At 36.6% G+C, this 20,698-nt stretch overlaps 2 protein-coding genes across 7 annotated transcripts; one reads left to right on the top strand and one right to left on the bottom strand.

Annotated features, from left to right (window-relative positions):
• Positions 1-832: 832 nt before the first annotated feature.
• Positions 833-10,251, bottom strand: fubp1 (far upstream element (FUSE) binding protein 1). 6 transcript variants are annotated; one of them, XM_084120053.1, is made up of 20 exons: positions 10,086-10,248; positions 9,414-9,507; positions 8,336-8,371; positions 8,188-8,224; positions 8,014-8,060; positions 7,831-7,902; positions 7,677-7,734; positions 7,420-7,582; positions 7,031-7,129; positions 6,810-6,935; positions 6,605-6,707; positions 6,280-6,522; positions 6,011-6,171; positions 5,394-5,539; positions 5,209-5,285; positions 4,938-5,063; positions 4,575-4,649; positions 2,633-2,692; positions 2,205-2,362; positions 833-1,918 (listed from the first exon to the last, which is right to left on the bottom strand). In XM_084120053.1, exons 1-20 carry the CDS (start codon positions 10,176-10,178, stop codon positions 1,910-1,912), a joined length of 1,983 nt encoding a protein of 660 aa, XP_083976179.1. In that variant the 5' UTR covers positions 10,179-10,248; the 3' UTR covers positions 833-1,909. The 6 variants fall into 6 exon arrangements, with proteins under 6 accessions (XP_083976179.1, XP_083976183.1, XP_083976181.1 ...); XM_084120057.1 differs by lacking the exon at positions 4,575-4,649 and having other exon boundaries at positions 10,086-10,251; XM_084120055.1 differs by lacking the exon at positions 4,575-4,649 and having other exon boundaries at positions 2,633-2,707.
• Positions 10,252-14,847: 4,596 nt separating this feature from the next.
• LOC311087211 (phospholipid scramblase 2) lies at positions 14,848-19,687 on the top strand. The gene is made up of 8 exons (XM_084120482.1): positions 14,848-14,930; positions 15,901-15,968; positions 16,066-16,120; positions 16,205-16,410; positions 16,497-16,658; positions 17,569-17,727; positions 19,437-19,475; positions 19,627-19,687. The coding sequence occupies exons 1-7, from the start codon at positions 14,927-14,929 to the stop codon at positions 19,464-19,466; spliced, it is 684 nt and encodes a 227-aa protein (XP_083976608.1). The 5' UTR covers positions 14,848-14,926; the 3' UTR covers positions 19,467-19,475; positions 19,627-19,687.
• Positions 19,688-20,698: the final 1,011 nt, after the last annotated feature.

The raw sequence follows: 20,698 nt of genomic DNA, 5'->3' as shown, positions 1-20,698 counted from the left end.
AAAAGCGGCACGGTTTCAAATGTGAAAAGCATTACACTAGATCACAGGTTCAATTGTTTGGATTTCTTAGGATACTCTTACCTGTGTTATTGCTGCAGAACCTAAGGTGCAAGGTCAGGGATGACACTGCAAAATTAGACATTGCACTGCTCACTAATGAACAGTCAGATCAAAAGAACTTGAATCAAATTGACAGCCTCAATGACCTCAAATCACACAAAACCGGGCAGGCACAGATTTAGAAATTGGACATTAATACTAATTAACATCTGAAAGAGGTCATTTGCTGAGGGTCTTTATGGGTCTATGCAGTACAAAACACTTGGCAGTACAAATCACAAAAATGTCTAGTCAGTGTTAATTCAGATGGGTTGAAAACGATGCTGTTTCTACAGACGTCCTGACTTAAACACAGTGATACAGTTCACAGTTTCATACGAGAAGTCAGAGACAAGTCTTAAATGACTAAAGCAGTGTCAACATGGCAATGACTCAATTTGTAAATATCACACAATGCTGTTATGGCAAAAATAACAGTCCAATGTGAAAAAGGGTAGTCAGTTATTATCTTGAATGCATGTAAAATCAAAATTACAGCCCTGACATACTTACCCAAAAAGGGCAACATTTAGATATTTAAATACATTGCGCTTCATTAAGTCAAAGACAACGCATTGACAGCATGACAAATTGGGCCGCAAAGTCATGTACATTTTGTACTTACAGTGGAGAGCTCATTTCACTGGTGTGGAAGGCCAGAGTCTCCAAAAACCTACAGGCCTATATTGGAAAAATGCTAACAAACAATGGGTAGATAAAAAAGTAGTCCACGTTCGCATTGGAGCTTTTTTTAATCGTATCAAAACGTTTTAGAAATGCCAGCAATATTGATAGAAATATATACACAATTGGTGGATTTTAGACATTTAAAATATATGATGGGGACAAGTAATTTAGCAAGGCATGACTGTTGATCAGAACACTTGACCTGCCCTGTAAAAAAGCAGCAAACTTGAACAAACTAAAAATACTTGCAACATGATTGCAGTCACAATATATAAGGAACAGTTTATGTAAAGACGCATACTTGCTTACCGCCTTCCTAATCTTGCCTGTGAGGGAGGAAATGTCTCTCATTAACAGTGCACACTACCTCAACAAACCAGGTGAAATGCAGTACAAGAATGAGCAACACTACAGCACTGAAGAGTTATTGAATTAATCACATACCTTGCCAACACCAAGCCACTTTGCCTTAGATAACCTGCCTACACCTACATCCACAGCAATGACCAGTACAAAAAAAAAAAAAAAAACAGCCATAGCCTTCCATTTGTCAAATGATCATTGATACTCTTAGTTGTGACTTTAAAATAGACCAGGAATCAAACTTAAAATCAGGGGTAATGTAGACAGTTGGAGAAGAGAAAAAAAAAAACAGGAGCAACATTTTCTTTCTGTAAATTTGCATACAAGACCCCCCTCCCCCGTCCCCGTCCCATTGAAAACAGGAAATGAAATTTTCACAAAACATTGCCCAATTTTGCACCCCACTTACCAACACAGGAGGTTTCATTGTTTTATTGCAAAACACAACAGGCATATCATATTAAAACTGAGATGATTTACATGGAAATTTCTATAGATTAGTCTCAAAACTACATGAGATACAGGAGATACAGGAGCTGGAATGACCAATATTACCCGACTAAAAACAAACCGTTCATTTACAAGAGTGGCAAAACAAAAAGGAAAAAAATATATATATACTTGACTTTGGAGCCGGTCTGCGATCTAGCATAAACACTCAAACCAATGAAATTAAGATCTTCATCATGGCGTCTGCATCCAAACATTTAACAAAGGTTTTTTTCTGACAATGTAGCATTTACTTTATGTCCACTTCACATTACTGGCCCTGTGCAGAAGAAATACATAAGAAATACACAACATGTTAAGAGCAGAAACATTTATGCAACACCCTCCCAAAATAAAAAAATAAATAAAAGAAAATAGATAAAAGAAGCCTGTTTGAGGAGGAAAGTGTTTGGTTAAGTGTTGTGTCGATGACTCATCTGGAAACCTGCTGACCCTGTGGAAGTAAATGTTAGAAGAAAAAAAAAAAAAAAAAAGGGGGGGAACAAAAACAATACACATGCACATCTGAAGAGAGCAAAAGGCAAAGTGTTTTAGTGGGAGTGTACCTGCTGAGCCTGGGGTGCAGCTCCCATCGCCTGAGGGGCGCCTTGGCCGTAGTACGCTGCCTGTTGGCGGTAGTACTCTGCCCACGCCGCACTGTAATCCGGCTGACCTCCCGGCTGAGACGTCGCCGCTGCCGCCGCCGCCTGAGGAGCAGCTTGACCTGAGGTGAAACAAAACACAAAGCATTAAAGAGAGAACAGCAACAATAATCACCACTTAGTACATGGTTAAAGCTAAATAAGTCCTGACAATGTTTGTAAGTGGGGGAACGACCCCGGCAACACGACCTCCGATAGCCGGGACAGAAACCCACAACTTTACTCTAGGGCAGCCGAGTCCACAGCAGCTCTACTGCAGAGGACTGTGAAAGAGTTGCAGCTGCCCAAAACTTTTAGAAATCCATGCATGTACGTTCACATTCATGTCTCACCTTGTTTCTTATAGTACTCTTCCCATGCCTTTGTGTAGTCCTGTTGAGGTTGTCCTTGACCTGAAGACACAAGATCTAAAAGACGTTAATCACGTGTCTACACGGAACAATCACATATTACTGAATTATCTACTGACAATTCTGTTCAAAACATGCAACTAGACTACAAGTCTACCACCAAATGTATCAGACAAAAATCAAATATTTTACTAACATTAGAATAACGGTTCAATTAAAACATTAATTGAAGATTAAGGCTTTCAAATTTCAGTAATTTGAAATTTAATATTTATAAGTAGGGCTGGGCGATATGGCCAAAAAAAAATGACATTATCAATATCAATAATTATCACGATAAATGTCAAATCTTTATTTCTTTTAAATTTAAAAGGCAGATTTTTGCTCCCGAGTGAAAAGTTGTCAAAACCAGAAAGTTAATTGTGGTTTTAAACTACTCTTTATTCTCAGAACATGACAAAAACTTGCCAAACAGGTGAACATTTAACAAATCAGAGGTCGAATATTCAAAGCATTTATAATAAAATATTTGTTTACATCAAAATATGCACAAGTTAACTTACAAGTAAATCCTTAAGAAATACCTCTAAAAACGCTCTTATTTTCTGCATGTTCTAACGGGTGATGATAGTTTGTTGCCTGACTTTGATAATGCGCATCTTCGCCACAGTTTGCAGTGCAGGCTGCAATATTAATAATAGTTTTGTCTTCTAGAAATGCACATTTGTCAGTAGCAGTAGCTCGAGTTGGGATGCAGATCTACATTTGTTTACTAACAAAAACAGTAACATTTGTAAAAATTGAAAACCTCATATGGTAAAATTTAAATATTCTGATTTTGAGTTAGGACTCTACTTTTGTTAAAATTAACCATTGGTCATCCATAGTATTCATTTAGATCATGATGACCATAGGTAAAACCACATATAGCACCTTACCACCATGGTAAATACCATAGTTACATTTTATGAAAAATACATTTTAACTATAAATACAAATGCTATAACTTAATGACAACAATCATATTCCATTACTCCTTTGATACATGTCTACATTAATAATATAAAAATGTATATGAATATACCACATTTCTGCCACAATACCATGTGGATACCTGGAGCACCGGAAGTTTTCCCAGTGGGCCGCTGTACAATGTGGGCCGGCCAGTTAGTGTAAATCCATGGTAAATGATGATGATGATGATGTGTAGATTGAAAAGCCTAACTGGATCATTCATGGCACAATTTTTCTCGTGTTTCTCAGTGCTGTTGAGAACGTCAGCGCTGTTTCATCTGGTTTAAACTAGTTTAAATCACAGAGACATTGGTGTTCTTCAATGAATTCAAGCGCTTCTCACAGCACTGTTTAGTGCTCGAGAACGATCCGAGAGTAAACGAATCCTCTGCTGTAGTAAGAACGCCCTGCACTGCCGTTTAAGCAGAGCAAATAAATGAGGCGTGGTTTGAATGAATCGAGTTGTTTCGTTCCGCTTTTGGCGCATAAACATTATATCAAACTTTTGTTATAATTGTATTCGAGAAATTGTATCGTGATAATTATCGATATTGCCCAGCTCTATTTATAAGTGCAACCGGCACTGAAATACAGTAATAACAGGCACAAATTTGGAAATGTAGATATTTATCCATTGTAGGCATATACGAAAATGAGAAGTACAATCTCATTCATGGATGTCAATGTGTTAATCCTATTCTACCTGTTGAGACACTACAGCTCCTCATTCTGAACAGCAGGGTTTGAGACCAATATTTCTGTGGACAAGCACCAAAAACAAAATTCTCACGCCACTAATTTCCCTCGCAAGACTCCACAAGTAAAAAAGGACAGATTGGCTATTCAAGCCCTGCTGCTATTTAACCTGCTCTCTCAAAGAAAATAACCCGAAGCTACAAAATATTTATACCCAATTTCTTGTAATATTCCTCCCAGGCCTTGGTGTAATCTGACTGTCCACTTTGAACTGGAGCTTGTGGGTCACCTGTTAAAAATGGTACAATGAGAAATTGACAACCATTCTTTCAAAGGCTGCAGAAAGTCCTCCACCTGGCTAGGTGACGCACTTTGCACAAACAGGTTGAGTGTCTCAGAAACTGCCCTGTCCATGAGTGCTAGTCGAAAAAGGCCACCCCAGATCAACGGATAAAGACCAAAAAAAAAAAAACATTGTACTGTGCAGTGATGGCTACACTGAAAGCCTACTAAGTGCTACTGTAGGTCTACAGTAAAGGGAGGGTGGCGTTTTTGTGGAGTGCAGGTAAAAAAGTACCTTGTCCATTGGACTGGGTTGTGCCTGGGGCTGCTGAGGTGGGTGTCATGGGGCCCTGGGGCTGCTGCTGGTACTGAGAATAATAGGCTGCCCATGCAGCAGCATTAGCATCAGCTGCTGCTTTATCTGGAGAACAAACAACCGCTTAGCCAATTTCATTTTTCCTCCAACAGCCAACTGAAGTGGCAATGACTTTGACTAGCAATGAGGAAAAGAACTTGAGTAATATCACCCTGAACCAACCCTAATTTGCACAAATGTGGGCACTTACTGGGATCTGGCTGCCCTTGTTGCCAGTGGGGGTATCCGTTGCCCCAGCCTTGAGGCTGGTATGGGGCTGGAGGACCACTGAGGAAAGAAATAAGATGCACTAAGTTAATCTCAAATTTAATTGACCCCTTAAGAAAAAATTAACACTAACAACATGCTAAACATCATGAAGCAGAAATTTCTTACTGTGGTCCAGGAGGGCCCTGGCCATAGGGTCCAGGGTTGTATGGGCCCATGGGAGCAGGAGGTCCTTGTGGACCAGGGGGGCCATGAGAAGGACCTCCGTGAGGCCCAGGAGGACCATGAGGGCCACCCATAGGGCTAACTGGACCCTATAATAAAACAAAATAAACATTTTAGTGCCAGTATGAAATCAAAACTGACAATTCTCTTTTTTTTTTTTACAGTATGTTATAGTACTTAATATGCCCTCAATCTTTAATCAAAAACATTAACCTTCCCTCACCCTCAAAAAGTCTGTTCTCTTAATAACTTGGCAGAGGGTGGGACTAAAGCCTAAAATAGATTTTTTCTTTTTTAAGCTGTACTTTCAAAGTATACTCCATTTGATAGTGCGCGAAAGCAGGCCGTCGACACATGCACTCTAGGAAGTTTCATCTTTGTCCAGTCTCTGCACTATTTTTCTCCAAAAGAAAAACATCTTTGTATTCTTTTAAACTAAAGTTGCAGCTCTCTCATAACCCCCTCACACAAGCGCTTATCAATAAGCTAGAAATAAACTGTGTCTGAGCAGCATTTCATGTTCACCCAAAAAATGTTGTTAGGAAACCAAGGCACTCAACTCCAATTTTTTCCTCAACCAGTTGCCTGGCGTAATCAATCTGTTGGGGTGATCCACGGACTGTGAAGATCTTTATATTAGGGTCTGAATTAGGTGGAGGGTTTCTTTGTAATTCTATCCTGGCTCCGGATTGCTGGCTGATGCTCTTAATTGTTTCACCCCCTAGAGAGAGAGAGAAAATATTATTAAAAAAGTTAATTAATTTACCCAATTAACAACATAGAATTGCATATCCTTTCAAAGGTAAAGTAATTATCAGCAACAACTAACCTTTGCCAATAATGAGGCCGGTCTTCATGGAAGGCACAGTGAAAGTGAATTCTTGCAGGCCTCCAGGAGGGCCGCCCATGTTCCAGTTTCCCTGCCCACGGCCTCTCCCTCTGCCCCCACCATGACCAGGGGGGCCCCCTGCCTGCACACTTCTCAGTAGGTCAGTAATTATATCTGCTGCGTGCTGAGCCCTGTCTGGAGGCCCCATGATCTGAGCGATCCTCTCTGGTGTAGTGCCATCATCTAAAGCAAAGGACAAGCATTAGTGTCAAAGATCTGAATCCGATTTAGTTTTTGCTTATAAAGTGCATATAAACTTATTCACCTGGTTTGAACTGAATCCTCACGCCAGTATCATTCTGAATCTTCTTGATCATTTCACCATTCCTGCCGATCACAATTCCCACTGCAAACCTTGGCACAGGGACCTAAAGCAAAAGGGTTTCAATAGTCAATTGCCTTTCAAAATTGTAATGTATAAAATCACAAATAGTCAAAATATTAGGTTCATCTCATCAAACAGTACTTACATCCAGACCACCTTCTCCTCCTCCTCCTCCGCCACTACCACCACCTCCAGCTCTAGAACCATATTCTCCTCTCTGTTCCCGGAAACCCTGATCTCTGATCAGATCCATCACCATGTCTTTAGCTTGCTGTACAGACCAAGACATGCCATTTAAAAATAGATATATTATCCATAATTTAGTATAATTACGATGTAGCAATACAAATGCCTTAATGTACTCACCTGAACTTTAAAAGGATCGCCGGAGATCCTGAGCGGTTTATCAGCACCTGTGTTTTGGGGTCCATCTTGAATCATGACCATTTTGACTCCAGCACGTTCCTGTTAAACAAATGTTGAACAATTACATTTTACACTTATTAATTTAGCAGATGCTTTTATCCAAAGAGACTCACAAACAGGGAATGCAAGCGATTCATCTTAAAGAGGCAATAAACACAAAGCACTTAATAATAAACTTGTTTCTGACATTATTCAGAATAGTACAAGATAGGGAGATTAAAGAGAGATTAAAGTCTTTATGGTCCGAAGTCAGAGAACAAGTAGGAATTCCAAACCAGCTTTAACTGAACACTAAATAAACCAGTCTGCTAAACATCTGTGAACCTTACCTGTAACTGTTTGATTGTTTCTCCTCCCTTTCCAATGACCAGACCCGCTTTGGAGGCTGGGACCATAATCTCCTGAACAGACATCCCTGGTCCATCATTGTGGTGAAATGCAGGAGACGGTCTGCCTTTCTCTACAATCTCTGAGAGTAACCTCTTTGCACCCCTATTATGGAAAATGGACATTTGTTTTCACCCACTTCTAAAACACCATACCCATTTTAACCATGAAATGTTTTTAAACGTGTAAAGATACTCACTGGATAGCATCAGGTGAGCCTGTTAATGTCACTGACCTCTCAGGCATGCCACCACTGTCTGTTGGGTAGAGTGCAGAATAAGAGTATTTTCATTTATGCTTCAAAGAGCCTCAGACTCAGATACACAATGTCAGGGCACGGCATTTTGACTCACCAGGAGCAATCTGTATTTTGCAGCCTGAGTCCTGCTGGATTCTTGAAATCTGTTCTCCTCCTCTTCCAATGACTGCAGATGAGTGATTAATTAACACTGGATTACTGATGAGATTTAAATGAAAGTCCTCCAAAGCCTCTAGTCGTGGATATGAATTCGGAAAAAACGAATCGGACAACTTACTGAAGCCGACCATGCCATCTGGAACCTTGTACTCTTCTGATATAGACCTACATAAAGACACGTTATTAGAAGAAATATGCAAAGCAGAAATGTACTTAATATGTTTTTCTTTTTTAAAATGCATTAATATTTGAAATATATTTGCATTAAATACTTTGTTTAAAATAAATGTACCTTGGGCCACCCATGCCTCCCATTACAGATGAAAAAGCTGGTGCAAATAAAAGCATGAACTTATGAGATGACCAAACAACATAGCCACATCTTTGTTAAACACATTTTTAATAGGTAATCAGTTCAATGTGGAACAATCAATGCTTACGATCACTTGGTGGAACCTTCTTGGTTTCTGGTTGATCTAAAGAGGACAAAAAGACCAAGTTAACCATATGATTACTACATATCAGCCTCTTACAGAAAACAATCCATAAAAAAAACCTTTAACCCTCTGATAGTCATTTTAGGCAGAAAATTTGTTAAATTTTGGATAATTTTTTTTCCTGCTTAATTGGAATGGCATGAAACTTGGTGACTCAAGTTTCCAAAAAAAATAAAATAATAATTATCCAACATAGGAACATGGTGTGCTTGCTATATCATCAATTGCCATTCTCACAACTAGCATGGAAAATGTGATTTTTATTTTCAGCTTTCCAGCATAGAAGCAAAACAGTGGAACTGAGGTGAAAGTGAAAACCAAAATGTGGCTTTGTAATTTTATTTCTAGATTTATTTTATAGTTATACAGATTTATAATTTCCAAACTGCTTAAAAGAGTAGGCCTAAGCGTTCACACCACAAATAAGGTAGGAAAACACGTCTGGAAAAGTTATTTGAAGCAGCACGATGGGACCATCCAAGCACCCTTTGTGTTTGAACAGATCAGGCTCTTTTTTTGCCATCTCTTGGTTAGGAATCTTGCATTTGGTTTATTTATAAGTTTTGTATAACTCTTTCAACAATAAACTTTGTTTCAAAGCATTTTTACAGAAAGCCTTGCTTGGACACACGCTCGACTTAGTGCTTGAATGTACTTAAAATATTTAAATATTAGTTCCATTTATTTTAAGCGAATGTAACAGTTCTCAAAAATAATTAATATAAAAATTACACGATTTTTCTCTGAAGAGAACTTGTTTCACACAGAGTTTACAGCATAAATAGTATAACATTTTTTATTGTTTTATGAAAATATGAACATGTGGCATTACTTAAAGGTTTGGCTAGGCTCAAAATATAAAATATAGCACATTCATTTAGGCTAATTAAAAAAAGTCACACCATAATCAGTTCCCCAAGATCTTAAGATCACAAGTTAAGAATACAAGTCAATAAAAATGTGGTTTACACTAACCAATATGCACAACAATAAAGCCGCAACATGGCTCCTGTGAACTTACCTCCATCTTCAAGGGGTCTCTTCTGTCCTCCATAACCAAACTCGTTGGAGGATGGAGAGGGTGGTATACCATCACCTCCTATTTTTGCCGCTATCTAAAAAGATATTGTGAATTACAAAGTTAAACGGTTTTCGATTATTCTATATAATCGCAACAAACCTGTAACAGTACGAGGCCTATCTGAGTCTCTACGGTTCTCCTGAACAAAACTAGCTCGACTCAGCAGCAACAACAAAAAAAAGTTTCGCTTTATCTATACATTAGTATAAACTTCACTTATTTAGCCTATAAAATGGCTAAACCGAAACCATCTACGGAATCTATTAGAGGCCATCTTAACTTATATCCAATGGCCTAATTCCACCTATAAGTGCCAGTTTGTGTGTAAATTACAGCTCACGTAAATATCTAATATTGTGGAGCTAAAACTATTTGTTTGCCTTTTAGTCTATACTATAGGACATAAGTATTATTTGCAACACGCCATTCTGCTTCCGCTAAACCTTGAAATAAGGAAGTAAATAATAAATAAAAAAAACGCTAAACTGAAACCTCTTTGTTGCAACGCATCAAGGCCTCACATTAGCAAACGAGCTCGCTAGCCTTCATTTTGTTTTTTACGCGGAAAGCTTGAAGATACTAAATATTTTCAGACTCTTTCGAAGTACTCACTTGTCTGGCCCTCTGAAGGGCGTCTTTAAAAGCATCGTTCATCCCTGCACCGGAGTTTGAGGACGGCGGAGCCACGTTAGAATAGTCGGCCATGTCTACAGGAACAGTCTTCTCGAGCTGAAGGAAGATGGCCGTCACGCGCGAGAGTGATGAAGAGAACTGACTGCAGCCGCCTCGATCCTGATCCAACTTCCGGTTGGCACGCTACAGCGGAAATGGAATAAAAGTCCCTCCTTCCTTCCAAAACGTACCGTGGCTCCGAATGTTGTTTCTACCAAAATAACATATTTATTACTATAGTTATCATATATGACGACTTAGAAATATGATTAAATGATGTACACTCACATTAGATATAGTCTTCTAGAAAACTGACACAACACCATATAACGTTAGGCCTTTATCGCATCACAATAGAACGTCTTCCGGTTATTGCGTTCACCATGACTGTCTGTGTTTTATGATATGACGATAGTTTTTCTCAAATGAAGCTAAAATGCTGATGAAGTGACTCTCAGAGCGGCTGTGTTGATGAAGTGCATTAATGTCCTCATATAGGCTGAAAACATCGCGAGCGTCATTCGTGCCTTATTGTGTGTGTGGTAAATGAAACAGCGCGTCTGTGCCATTCATTCACAGAGACACGCAGAACATGCATGGTTCCTATTTAAATAGTATTTATGCGGTTTAATATTGACAGACACTGGTCTATATCGCAATTTTATTTAAGTTTACTGACCTACTTTTCATCTAAAGGTAACTAAGTAACCACCGGAACTGCGAGTACACTGCTTATGGCAAAGCCGTTTTAACATTTAATCTTTAAAACCTACTAGTCTCTATTTTCATGCTACTAGTTCTTATTTTTTAGACACTAGTATCTATTCCATTAAGTACTAGTGCTTTATGGCAAGCCGTTTTAACATTTAATCATTTAAACCGACTAGTCTATTTTCATGCTACTATACTTATTTTTTAGATCTCTATTCCATTAAGTACTAGTACTTATTCATTAGCTACTAGTGCTTATTCTTTAGATACTAGTACCTTTTTAAAAGATACTAGTAGTTATTCATTAGATTTAAAGATTTTTAATTGAACTCTACAGTGGCCGTTCTGACTAGTCATAACATAAGAGTAAAAAAGCAGCTGTGACTAGTAAAATAAGAATAGTTACTAGTAACAATTACAAAAGATATGTAATATCTAATGAATAGGTAGTATCTAATGACTTAGTACTAGTATTTATTGAATAAATACTAGTATCTAGTAATAGGTACTAGTATCTAAAAAATAAGTACTAGTACCTAATAAATAACTTCTAGTATCTAATAAATACATACTAGTCACAGTTAGAATACACACTAGTCAGAACTGATTAGTTGATATCTGAATGACAGATCCCCATAGAAGTCAATGGCAAAAAAAAAAGAATTTGTTACTAGTTACTAGTCATGAAATAAGCACTAGTATCTAATGAATAAGTACTAGTATCTATTTAATAGGTAGGCCTACTAGTATCTAATTAATAAGTACTAGTATCTAATAATAAATACTAGTAACTAATGAATAAGTACTAGTATCTAATGAATAAGTACTAGTACCAATTTAATAGGCACTAGTATCTAATGAATAAGTACTAGTGTCTTTTTAATAGGTACTAGTATCTAATAAAAAGGACCTATCTAATGAAGTACTAGTATCTTTAAAAAGTTACTAGTACCAAAGAATAAGCACTAGTAATGAATAAGCACTAGTACTTAATGGAAAATATACTAGTATCTAAAAAATAAGTACTGGTAGCATGAAAATAGATACTAGTAGGTTTTTAATTAATTACATTTCTATCATTGTTTGCATATACAAATGTACTGATCTCCATAATTGGAGCTGAACAAACAATTAGTGCTTGGAAAACTACATTTTAATCACAATTAATATAATCAATTTGGGATTTCATATAGACATGGGCTCATTTTTGACTGCTGATAACTCAAAATTCAGAACCAAATAAAATAAAATAAAATAAAAAAACTGAAAAATGTTTAAAAATGTTTTCCAATAAAGTAAATAAGACTTGTTTTATCATTAACTCAACAAAAAACAGAATTGTGTAATCTAACACACAAATCTGGGTTAAATTAATTGCCTGTGTCATTGTTAGCCGGAAGGACATTCTGCAATATTTTTCAGGATTACCATAAAAATCATCCCCAGATATCATTTTTCTTTCCAACACTCAAACTTGAAACAAAGTAAGAGACACTGACAAGTTTTTAATGATTTAAAAATCTGTAAAATTTACAGTAAATCGGTAAAATTATAATGCTTAATAAACAATAGCCAATAGTCCAACGCAGCTAAAACATTTTGGGCCCTATTTTAACAATCTGAAACGCAAGCATCAAACGCGAAACACAAGTAACGTTGTGGGCGGATCTCGGGCGCTGTTGCTATTATACCGGCGGGATAAATGACTCTTGCGCCCGACGCAAATCTAAAATGGGTTGGTGTGAAGTAGCTACATTACTCATAGGTGTGTTTTGGCCGTAACGTGAGATAAACCAATCAAAGCGTCATCTCACATTCCCTTTAATGGCTCGTTTCCACTGAGCGGTATGGTATGGTACGGTTCGGGTTGGTAAACCATGAATCGGCTAGCATTTCCACGGCCAACAGTAGTGGAACTTATTCATTAGCTACTAGTACTTATTCAGTAGATACTACTTATTCATTAGATACTACTTATTCATTAGCTACTAGTACTTATTCAATAGATACTAGTACTTATTTATTAGACACTAATATCTTTTGTAATTGTTACTAGTAACTATTCTTATTTTACTAGTCACAGCTGCTTTTTTACTCGTCTTATAGTCAGAACGGCCACTGGAGAGTTCAATTAAAAATCTTACTAGTAAAATAAAAAATCTTAGTAAAATTTGGAATAAATACTAGTATCTTATAAATAGGTACTAGTATCTATTGAATACGTACTAGTAGCTAATTAATAAGTACTAGTATCTAATGAATAAGTACTAGTATCTGTTGAATAAGTACTAGTAGCTAATGAATAAGTACTAGTATATATTTAATAGGTACTAGTATCTAATGACTTAGTACTAGTATTTATTGAATAAATACTAGTATCTAGTAATAGGTACTAGTATCTAAAAAATAAGTACTAGTACCTAATGAATAACTACTAGTATCTAATATATATGTACTAGTCACAATTGGAATACATAGTCAGAACTGAATAGTTGACATCTGAATGACAGATCCCCATAGAAGTCAAGGGCAAAAAATGTAATTTGTTACTAGTAACAAAAGAATAGTTACTAGTCACTATTGAAATAAGTACTAGTATCTAATGAATAAGTACTAGTACCTATTTAATAGGTACTAGTATCTAATGAATAAGTACTAGTATCCAATGAATAACTACTAGTATCTAATGAATAAGCACTAGTATCTAATAAATAAGTACTAGTACCAATTTAATAGGCACTAGAATCTAATGAATAACTACTAGTATCTTTTAAGAAGGTACTAGTATCTAAAGAACATGCACTAGTATCTAAAGAATAAGCACTAGTAGCTAATGAATAAGCACTAGTACTTAATGGAATAGATACTAGTGTCTAAAAAAATAAGTACTAGTAGCATGAAAATAGAGACTAGTAGGTTTTAAAGATTAAATGTTAAAACGGCTTGCCATACACTGGCAATTTCAAACGTTCCGAAACCAGGAAATGAGATAAAGGCCTATTGACATAACATGACAATTGATAGGCCTACTTACTGCTAGTGATAATATATATTGCCACGGGGACACACGGGAAAATAGGTAGATCCAAAAGCAGTATGGCAGTAATGATTTATTAAAGTATAATCCTTCATCGTCATCCAGGCAAGGTTCAAACTCCATGTTAGCAATACAAATACAAATACAAATACACAAAACAAGAAACAGGCAGAAACACAGACCTCTGACATGTGGTGACAATAAAACAATGACTCCGTGACAAGGACTAAAACAGACAGGGTATACACAGACACTAACAATGTGATAGGGAACAGCTGAGTGCAATCAGGAGTGATGCGAACAGACAAAGGATTATGGGAAATGCAGTTCCAGAGTGAATGGTGACAGTATGGGGAAGAGACCTCTAGTGGACACCTGGGGAAACATAAACCAGACACTGTGACAATATTTACTTTGTATAGCACTTCCAGTCTACAAAGCACAAACTTGAAAATTCTTCTAAATACGTAAACCATACAACCACAGAAATAAAAAGAAAAGAAACATACTACACTTTTACTCAAATAAAACCATGGTTAATTTCCCCACACAAACTGTATGAAAACTGTTTGAAAAGGGAACAAATGCTATTGTACACTGTTACTTGGTTTCAGAAAGTTGAAGTGGTTATGAAGTGGCAACTGACAAACTGATGAGAAAGATCCATTTATAAAGCTGAGCACCTACACTACAAAAAAAAAAAAATAATGAATTGACTGAAAGCCTGGATGAGGTCCAAACTGCAACAATCACTAGAAATTTGATAAAGCTGATATCCAATAGTTGCAAACAAGAAAATCAAGGAAAAATGCCTGCAATTATATATGGTATATTTATTTACTTGTATAAAATTACCAGAATTAACGGAACATTTTCAAGCTGTTTCTAAACCTGAAAGTGGGTCAACCCACTGTCCAACCACAAACACCTTGCTGGAAAAAAAAAAAGGTAGGTATGTTCTTGAGAAAAACATATCTTCATGGGAGAAACCTTTACTGTTCAGTGCCACAGACGAACAAAATAGTTGTATCTCATGGGTATGTGATATATCTCTCAATATGAGATCCTTTAAAATAATTTCATTTTAAATCATGTTTTACTTTTTTTATTTAATATAAATTAATGAAATTTTATGTGTTATGGAGTTTTTACCATTGTATTTATTATGATCTATAAATTTAATAATGATATTTAACAGTGTATAAACAATATTGATGTCCTTTAATTATTTATTTTTATTCTCTCTCCTTTCACTCTAAAATCAAATATGGAATTGTCAGGTGAGTTTTTTTTATCTATGCCAAATTTGTTTGTTTGACTTCAATATGCACTGTGCGGATTCAGACTATGGCCGAGGCAAGCTATATAAGTGCACACTTTAGCAAACTTAAAAAATAGGCTGTGGAAATAACATACTTTAAACGAATGGCCATAGTGTGAAATTAATGGAATGTTTTCAGACACTTAATTGCATGTTATTTACAATTAAATGAAAATGTATTATTTTAAAGTTATATTAAAAGTTTTTGACCCACTTTAGTAGGACTTAAGTACATCTTTATATGTTATTTCTATTGTCTTTGAAATGGTTAAAGTGTACTGCCAAACGTTCTGACAGACATTTAAACTAAAATATAATCTAACTTCTATTAAACGTGTATGTCATGTATTTAAGTATATTTGTAATTGCACATTTGTAATGATGATGTTGCAATTTTGTACATTTAAAATATATGAATGTGTCAACAACTATACTTTTAAGATTTTAAGTAAAGTTCACATTCAATATAATAAAGCACTTATTTTTCACAAGAAAGACAAATATAAGTGCACTGAATCAAATAATAATGTTTTTCAATGTTATAGCGTTAAAATATACATTAGTGTATTATAAAACTGCAGATATGAAGATCATAAACCTGCTTGAATGTTGTGTATGAAGGATGACATCCATTTTCTATTGATGTATCAAAGTTTGATACATAAATATATCTGTTTATGCTGCAGAGGACACCGCAATGATCCCTTCCTCAGACCCGTACCACTGTCCTTCTCATCTGGAGACCTTGACCTGGGTCAGATAATGCTGGAGATGCTTTTTTAATATTAATCATGTTTATCATTATGTGTATGTGATTTTGATTTAGACTGTAATTTTCATGTTTATTTTAGATTGATCAATTGTTTGTCTACAAAGAAAAAACTCTGGAAGAAAGTCTTGTAGAAGGTTTGTTCATCAGCATTTCATGAATGAAATACAGTGAAATCAAATGAGCAACACACTTATCTCATACCTTTTCATTTCGTAAAGCTTGCTGTGGAATAAAGTCTAACAACAGATATGAGGTGAAGGATGACACTGGGAACAACATTTTTAGAGTTATTGAGGACAATGATTGTTGTAACAGGACTTACTGTGCTGCAGCACGTTCCTTCACAATGAATGTTTTTAATGACTCAAATCAAGAGATCATCAGACTGGTGCGACCATATGTTTGCTCCTGCTGCAGCCATGAGGTATGACCTTATCCTTGTCTTGTTTACCCCTTGATAATGTTGTACTGTATATGTACTGTATATGATGTGTTGTTTGTTTATTTTAGCTGGAGGTTCAGTCTCCACCTGGCGTTGCCATCGGACATGTTCGACAAAACTGGCACGTTTGCCTACCTAGATTCACGGTTGAGAATGAACGAGGGGAACCAGCATTTAAGATTGCAGGACCATGTGTACCTTGCACCTGCTGCGCGGATGCAAACTTTGAGGTGATGCACATACACTCAATTTTGACTTGTAGCCTTTTAAATGACAAAATAATATTTGGTCCCACCTCAGAGATTTAAATTAATCATTTGACACAATGCACGTCTTGTTTACATACATGTTTTTTAATTGTACTTTTGTAATAAAAACCTGTGTGTAATTATAGCTGTAATAAATTACTGTAATTATATCTATAAGTGCACTTTTGACCCCCAACACCTAATCAACCCTTAAACCATTGCACCAAACATGTCCCTATAACCTTACCTGTATCCCTCATAGTGTTGCCAGTGGAATTGTGCTACTTTTATTACACTGTCCCCGGTTATTTTATTTTTACAGACCCATCCCCCACCTCAATTGGGCTGTTTTTGCTATACAGACCTGGCAACCCTGATCTCACCTCAATAGCAGCAATACAACATGAATACAATAAGTTCATTGCACCTAACAATTATTTTGAGTAGATAAAAGACACCTAATATAAAGGTTGAGCAGATATCGTCTATCCTCTAACCTTTAACACAAACTTTTTTTAACATTTTTAGATTGTAATTGAAATTCTATATGTTTTTTAAGCCATTTTAAACTCATTGTCCATCCCACACTAGGGGATTTCAGGTTGTGCTATATTTCCCCACAATGAAAAAAAAAAAAAAAATATCTGACCCACAAACACATTTCTTTGATTTTAAATGCCAGCGCTAACATGGTCTTGTTGCTTTTCTAAACAGTAGCAGAATGAATTTTAAGTTGTAAATCCAGTGCTGGTTTCTGAAGACATTTAGCTAGTAACCACTGTTAATGTGTTAAAGATAGTTCACCAAACAGTAAATGTTAACAGAATTTTCATCTTTGGGTGAACTATGCCTTTAATGTGTTGTAATTTCCTGTCTTACACTGTGACCACAGCTGGTGTCTTTGAATGCGGCGGCAATAGACAGATCATTTGGCAAGATCTTCAAACCTTTCTCAGGATGTGAACCAGCTGGTGCAGATTTTGTGCTGAGGTTTCCAAGAAACTTGGAAGTGAAAATGAAAGCTACACTTTTGGGAGCCTGCATACTTATTGTAAAACATTTTTTATATAAATTAAATTTTATGAGGAAAATAAGTATTTGAACACCCTGCTATTTTGCAAGTTCTCCCACTTAGAAATCATGGAGGGGTCTGAAATTGTCATCGTAGGTGCATGTCCACTGTGAGAGACATAATCTAAAAGAAAAAATCCAGAAATCACAATATATGATTTTTTAACTATTTATTTGTATGATACAGCTGCAAATAAGTATTTGAACACCTGAGAAAATCAATGTTAATATTTGGTACAGTAGCCTTTGTTTGCAATTACAGAGGTCAAACGTTTCCTGTAGTTTTTCACCAGGTTTGCACACACTGCAGGAGGGATTTTGGCCCACTCCTCCACACAGATCTTCTCTAGATCAGTCAGGTTTCTGGGCTGTCGCTGAGAAACACAGAGTTTGAGCTCCCTCCAAAGATTCTCTATTGGGTTTAGGTCTGGAGACTGGCTAGGCCACGCCAGAACCTTGATATGCTTCTTACAGAGCCACTCCTTGGTTATCCTGGCTGTGTGCTTCGGGTCATTGTCATGTTGGAAGACCCAGCCTCGACCCATCTTCAATGCTCTAACTGAGGGAAGGAGGTTGTTCCCCAAAATCTCGCAATACATGGCCCCGGTCATCCTCTCCTTAATACAGTGCAGTCGCCCTGTCCCATGTGCAGAAAAACACCCCCAAAGCATGATGCTACCACCCCCATGCTTCACAGTAGGGATGGTGTTCTTGGGATGGTACTCATCATTCTTCTTCCTCCAAACACGGTTAGTGGAATTATGACCAAAAAGTTATATTTTGGTCTCATCTGACCACATGACTTTCTCCCATGACTCCTCTGGATCATCCAAATGGTCATTGGCAAACTTAAGACGGGCCTTGACATGTGCTGGTTTAAGCAGGGGAACCTTCCGTGCCATGCATGATTTCAAACCATGACGTCTTAGTGTATTACCAACAGTAACCTTGGAAACGGTGGTCCCAGCTCTTTTCAGGTCATTGACCAGCTCCTCCCGTGTAGTTCTGGGCTGATTTCTCACCTTTCTTAGGATCATTGAGACCCCACGAGGTGAGATCTTGCATGGAGCCCCAGTCCGAGGGAGATTGACAGTCATGTTTAGCTTCTTCCATTTTCTAATGATTGCTCCAACAGTGGACCTTTTTTCACCAAGCTGCTTGGCAATTTCCCCGTAGCCCTTTCCAGCCTTGTGGAGGTGTACAATTTTGTCTCTATTGTCTTTGGACAGCTCTTTGGTCTTGGCCATGTTAGTAGTTGGATTCTTACTGATTGTATGGGGTGGACAGGTGTCTTTATGCAGCTAACGACCTCAAACAGGTGCATCTGATTTAGGATAATAAATGGAGTGGAGGTGGACATTTTAAAGGCAGACTAACAGGTCTTTGAGGGTCAGAATTCTAGCTGATAGACAGGTGTTCAAATACTTATTTGCAGCTGTATCATACAAATAAATAGTTAAAAAATCATATATTGTGATTTCTGGATTTTTTTTTTAGATTATGTCTCTCACAGTGGACATGCACCTACGATGACAATTTCAGACCCCTCCATGATTTCCAAGTGGGAGAACTTGCAAAATAGCAGGGTGTTCAAATACTTATCTTCCTCACTGTATATATATATATATAAATCTACTATTTAGGTACTATTTCAAATGTTCTATTAATTATAACTCAATTCATTTTTAGGACTGCTTGTATTATGAAGAGCGAAAATAGCGTGAAACTGTGAGTGGCAAGTGCACTGGTGTATTTTAATAATAATGTGAAGGGGAGTATTCTGGTATTTTACATAAATGTGCACAAAAGATATGTAATAGTTAAGGCAATTTTTTATCTTTGTGTGCATGTAACACATCTTTTTCTTTTTTGATTACAGTACTTCGAAGAAGACAAGGTGGAAGACAAAGTTATCAATACCAATAAAGTAAAAAAACTGTTCATGGCCAATTTTGTTTTTTTTTTCTTTTCTTTTTGTAGTGTATCTCTTTCTGTAAAACAACAAAAACAAAACAAAATATTCACCTTGCAAATGTTGTTAAAGTCGCTATCATTAATCACTTTTCTAGGGCACATAAATCTGTTCTGTTTATTTATTTTGTAAAATCTTTAAATTCAAGACTGGCAAATTGCACGTAATTGTTTCAGCTTGTGAATCTCACTTATAGGAAGGTGACATGGTTGCATGTTGAGGTTGCATGTTTTGTCTTAAAGGGAAGCAAACACCACAGTAGGCCTACCCACAAACACCTACAGCTGAAGTTCTTAGTAATTCTACTGTGATGTGAAAAAAAAAACCGTTTATTGTGCACTTTTTAAGAATGAGGCGGTGTTCGTCCTTGATGCAACAACACGTTTATTTCTGTAAGAAATATGAAAAAGACAGGTTAAAGATCAGGTAACACTCGATATTGTGTAGCCTAGCTGAACTCACACATCACGCACTGAACGCTTTATAGCATCAGTGACCAATCCTGCATAGAGTAATGCTTAGGGTGCCCTCTACTGGTGAAGCTGAGTTTAACAAGATTAACACTCTTAAATATACAATCACAACAATATTATTAGCAAATAGTTTCCTTATTTTCAGATTAGCCAGTTCAAAATTTAAAGGGGGGCAATATCTCTTTTAAGCCGTCAATAAAAACTCAGGGCTACACTCCCCTCCACAAAATTAAATGTCTCCTTGACATTTCATGAACATGTAAAGCATTTCTTTTGAACACCGTGACCTCAGCCAGGTGCTAACCAGATGCGATAAGATAAGATTCCAACGACAAATAATTTGTCTGTCCACAGCACTAGCGGCGCCAGGATTTTGATTGTAGATGGGCCTCCAGAAAACTGAATGGGCAGTTAAAATAAACCAAAAAAAAAAAAAAAACTTAAACAGGAATTTTTTGTTGTTGCTTTTTTTAATACAATTACAATTTCATTTAATTTATTGTTTA

The sequence above is a fragment of the Abramis brama genome (genome assembly GCF_963993115.1).
Source record: "Abramis brama genome assembly, chromosome: 7".
Classification (NCBI taxonomy): Eukaryota; Metazoa; Chordata; class Actinopteri; order Cypriniformes; family Leuciscidae; genus Abramis; species Abramis brama.
This window is presented reverse-complemented; position numbering and strand designations above follow the sequence as displayed.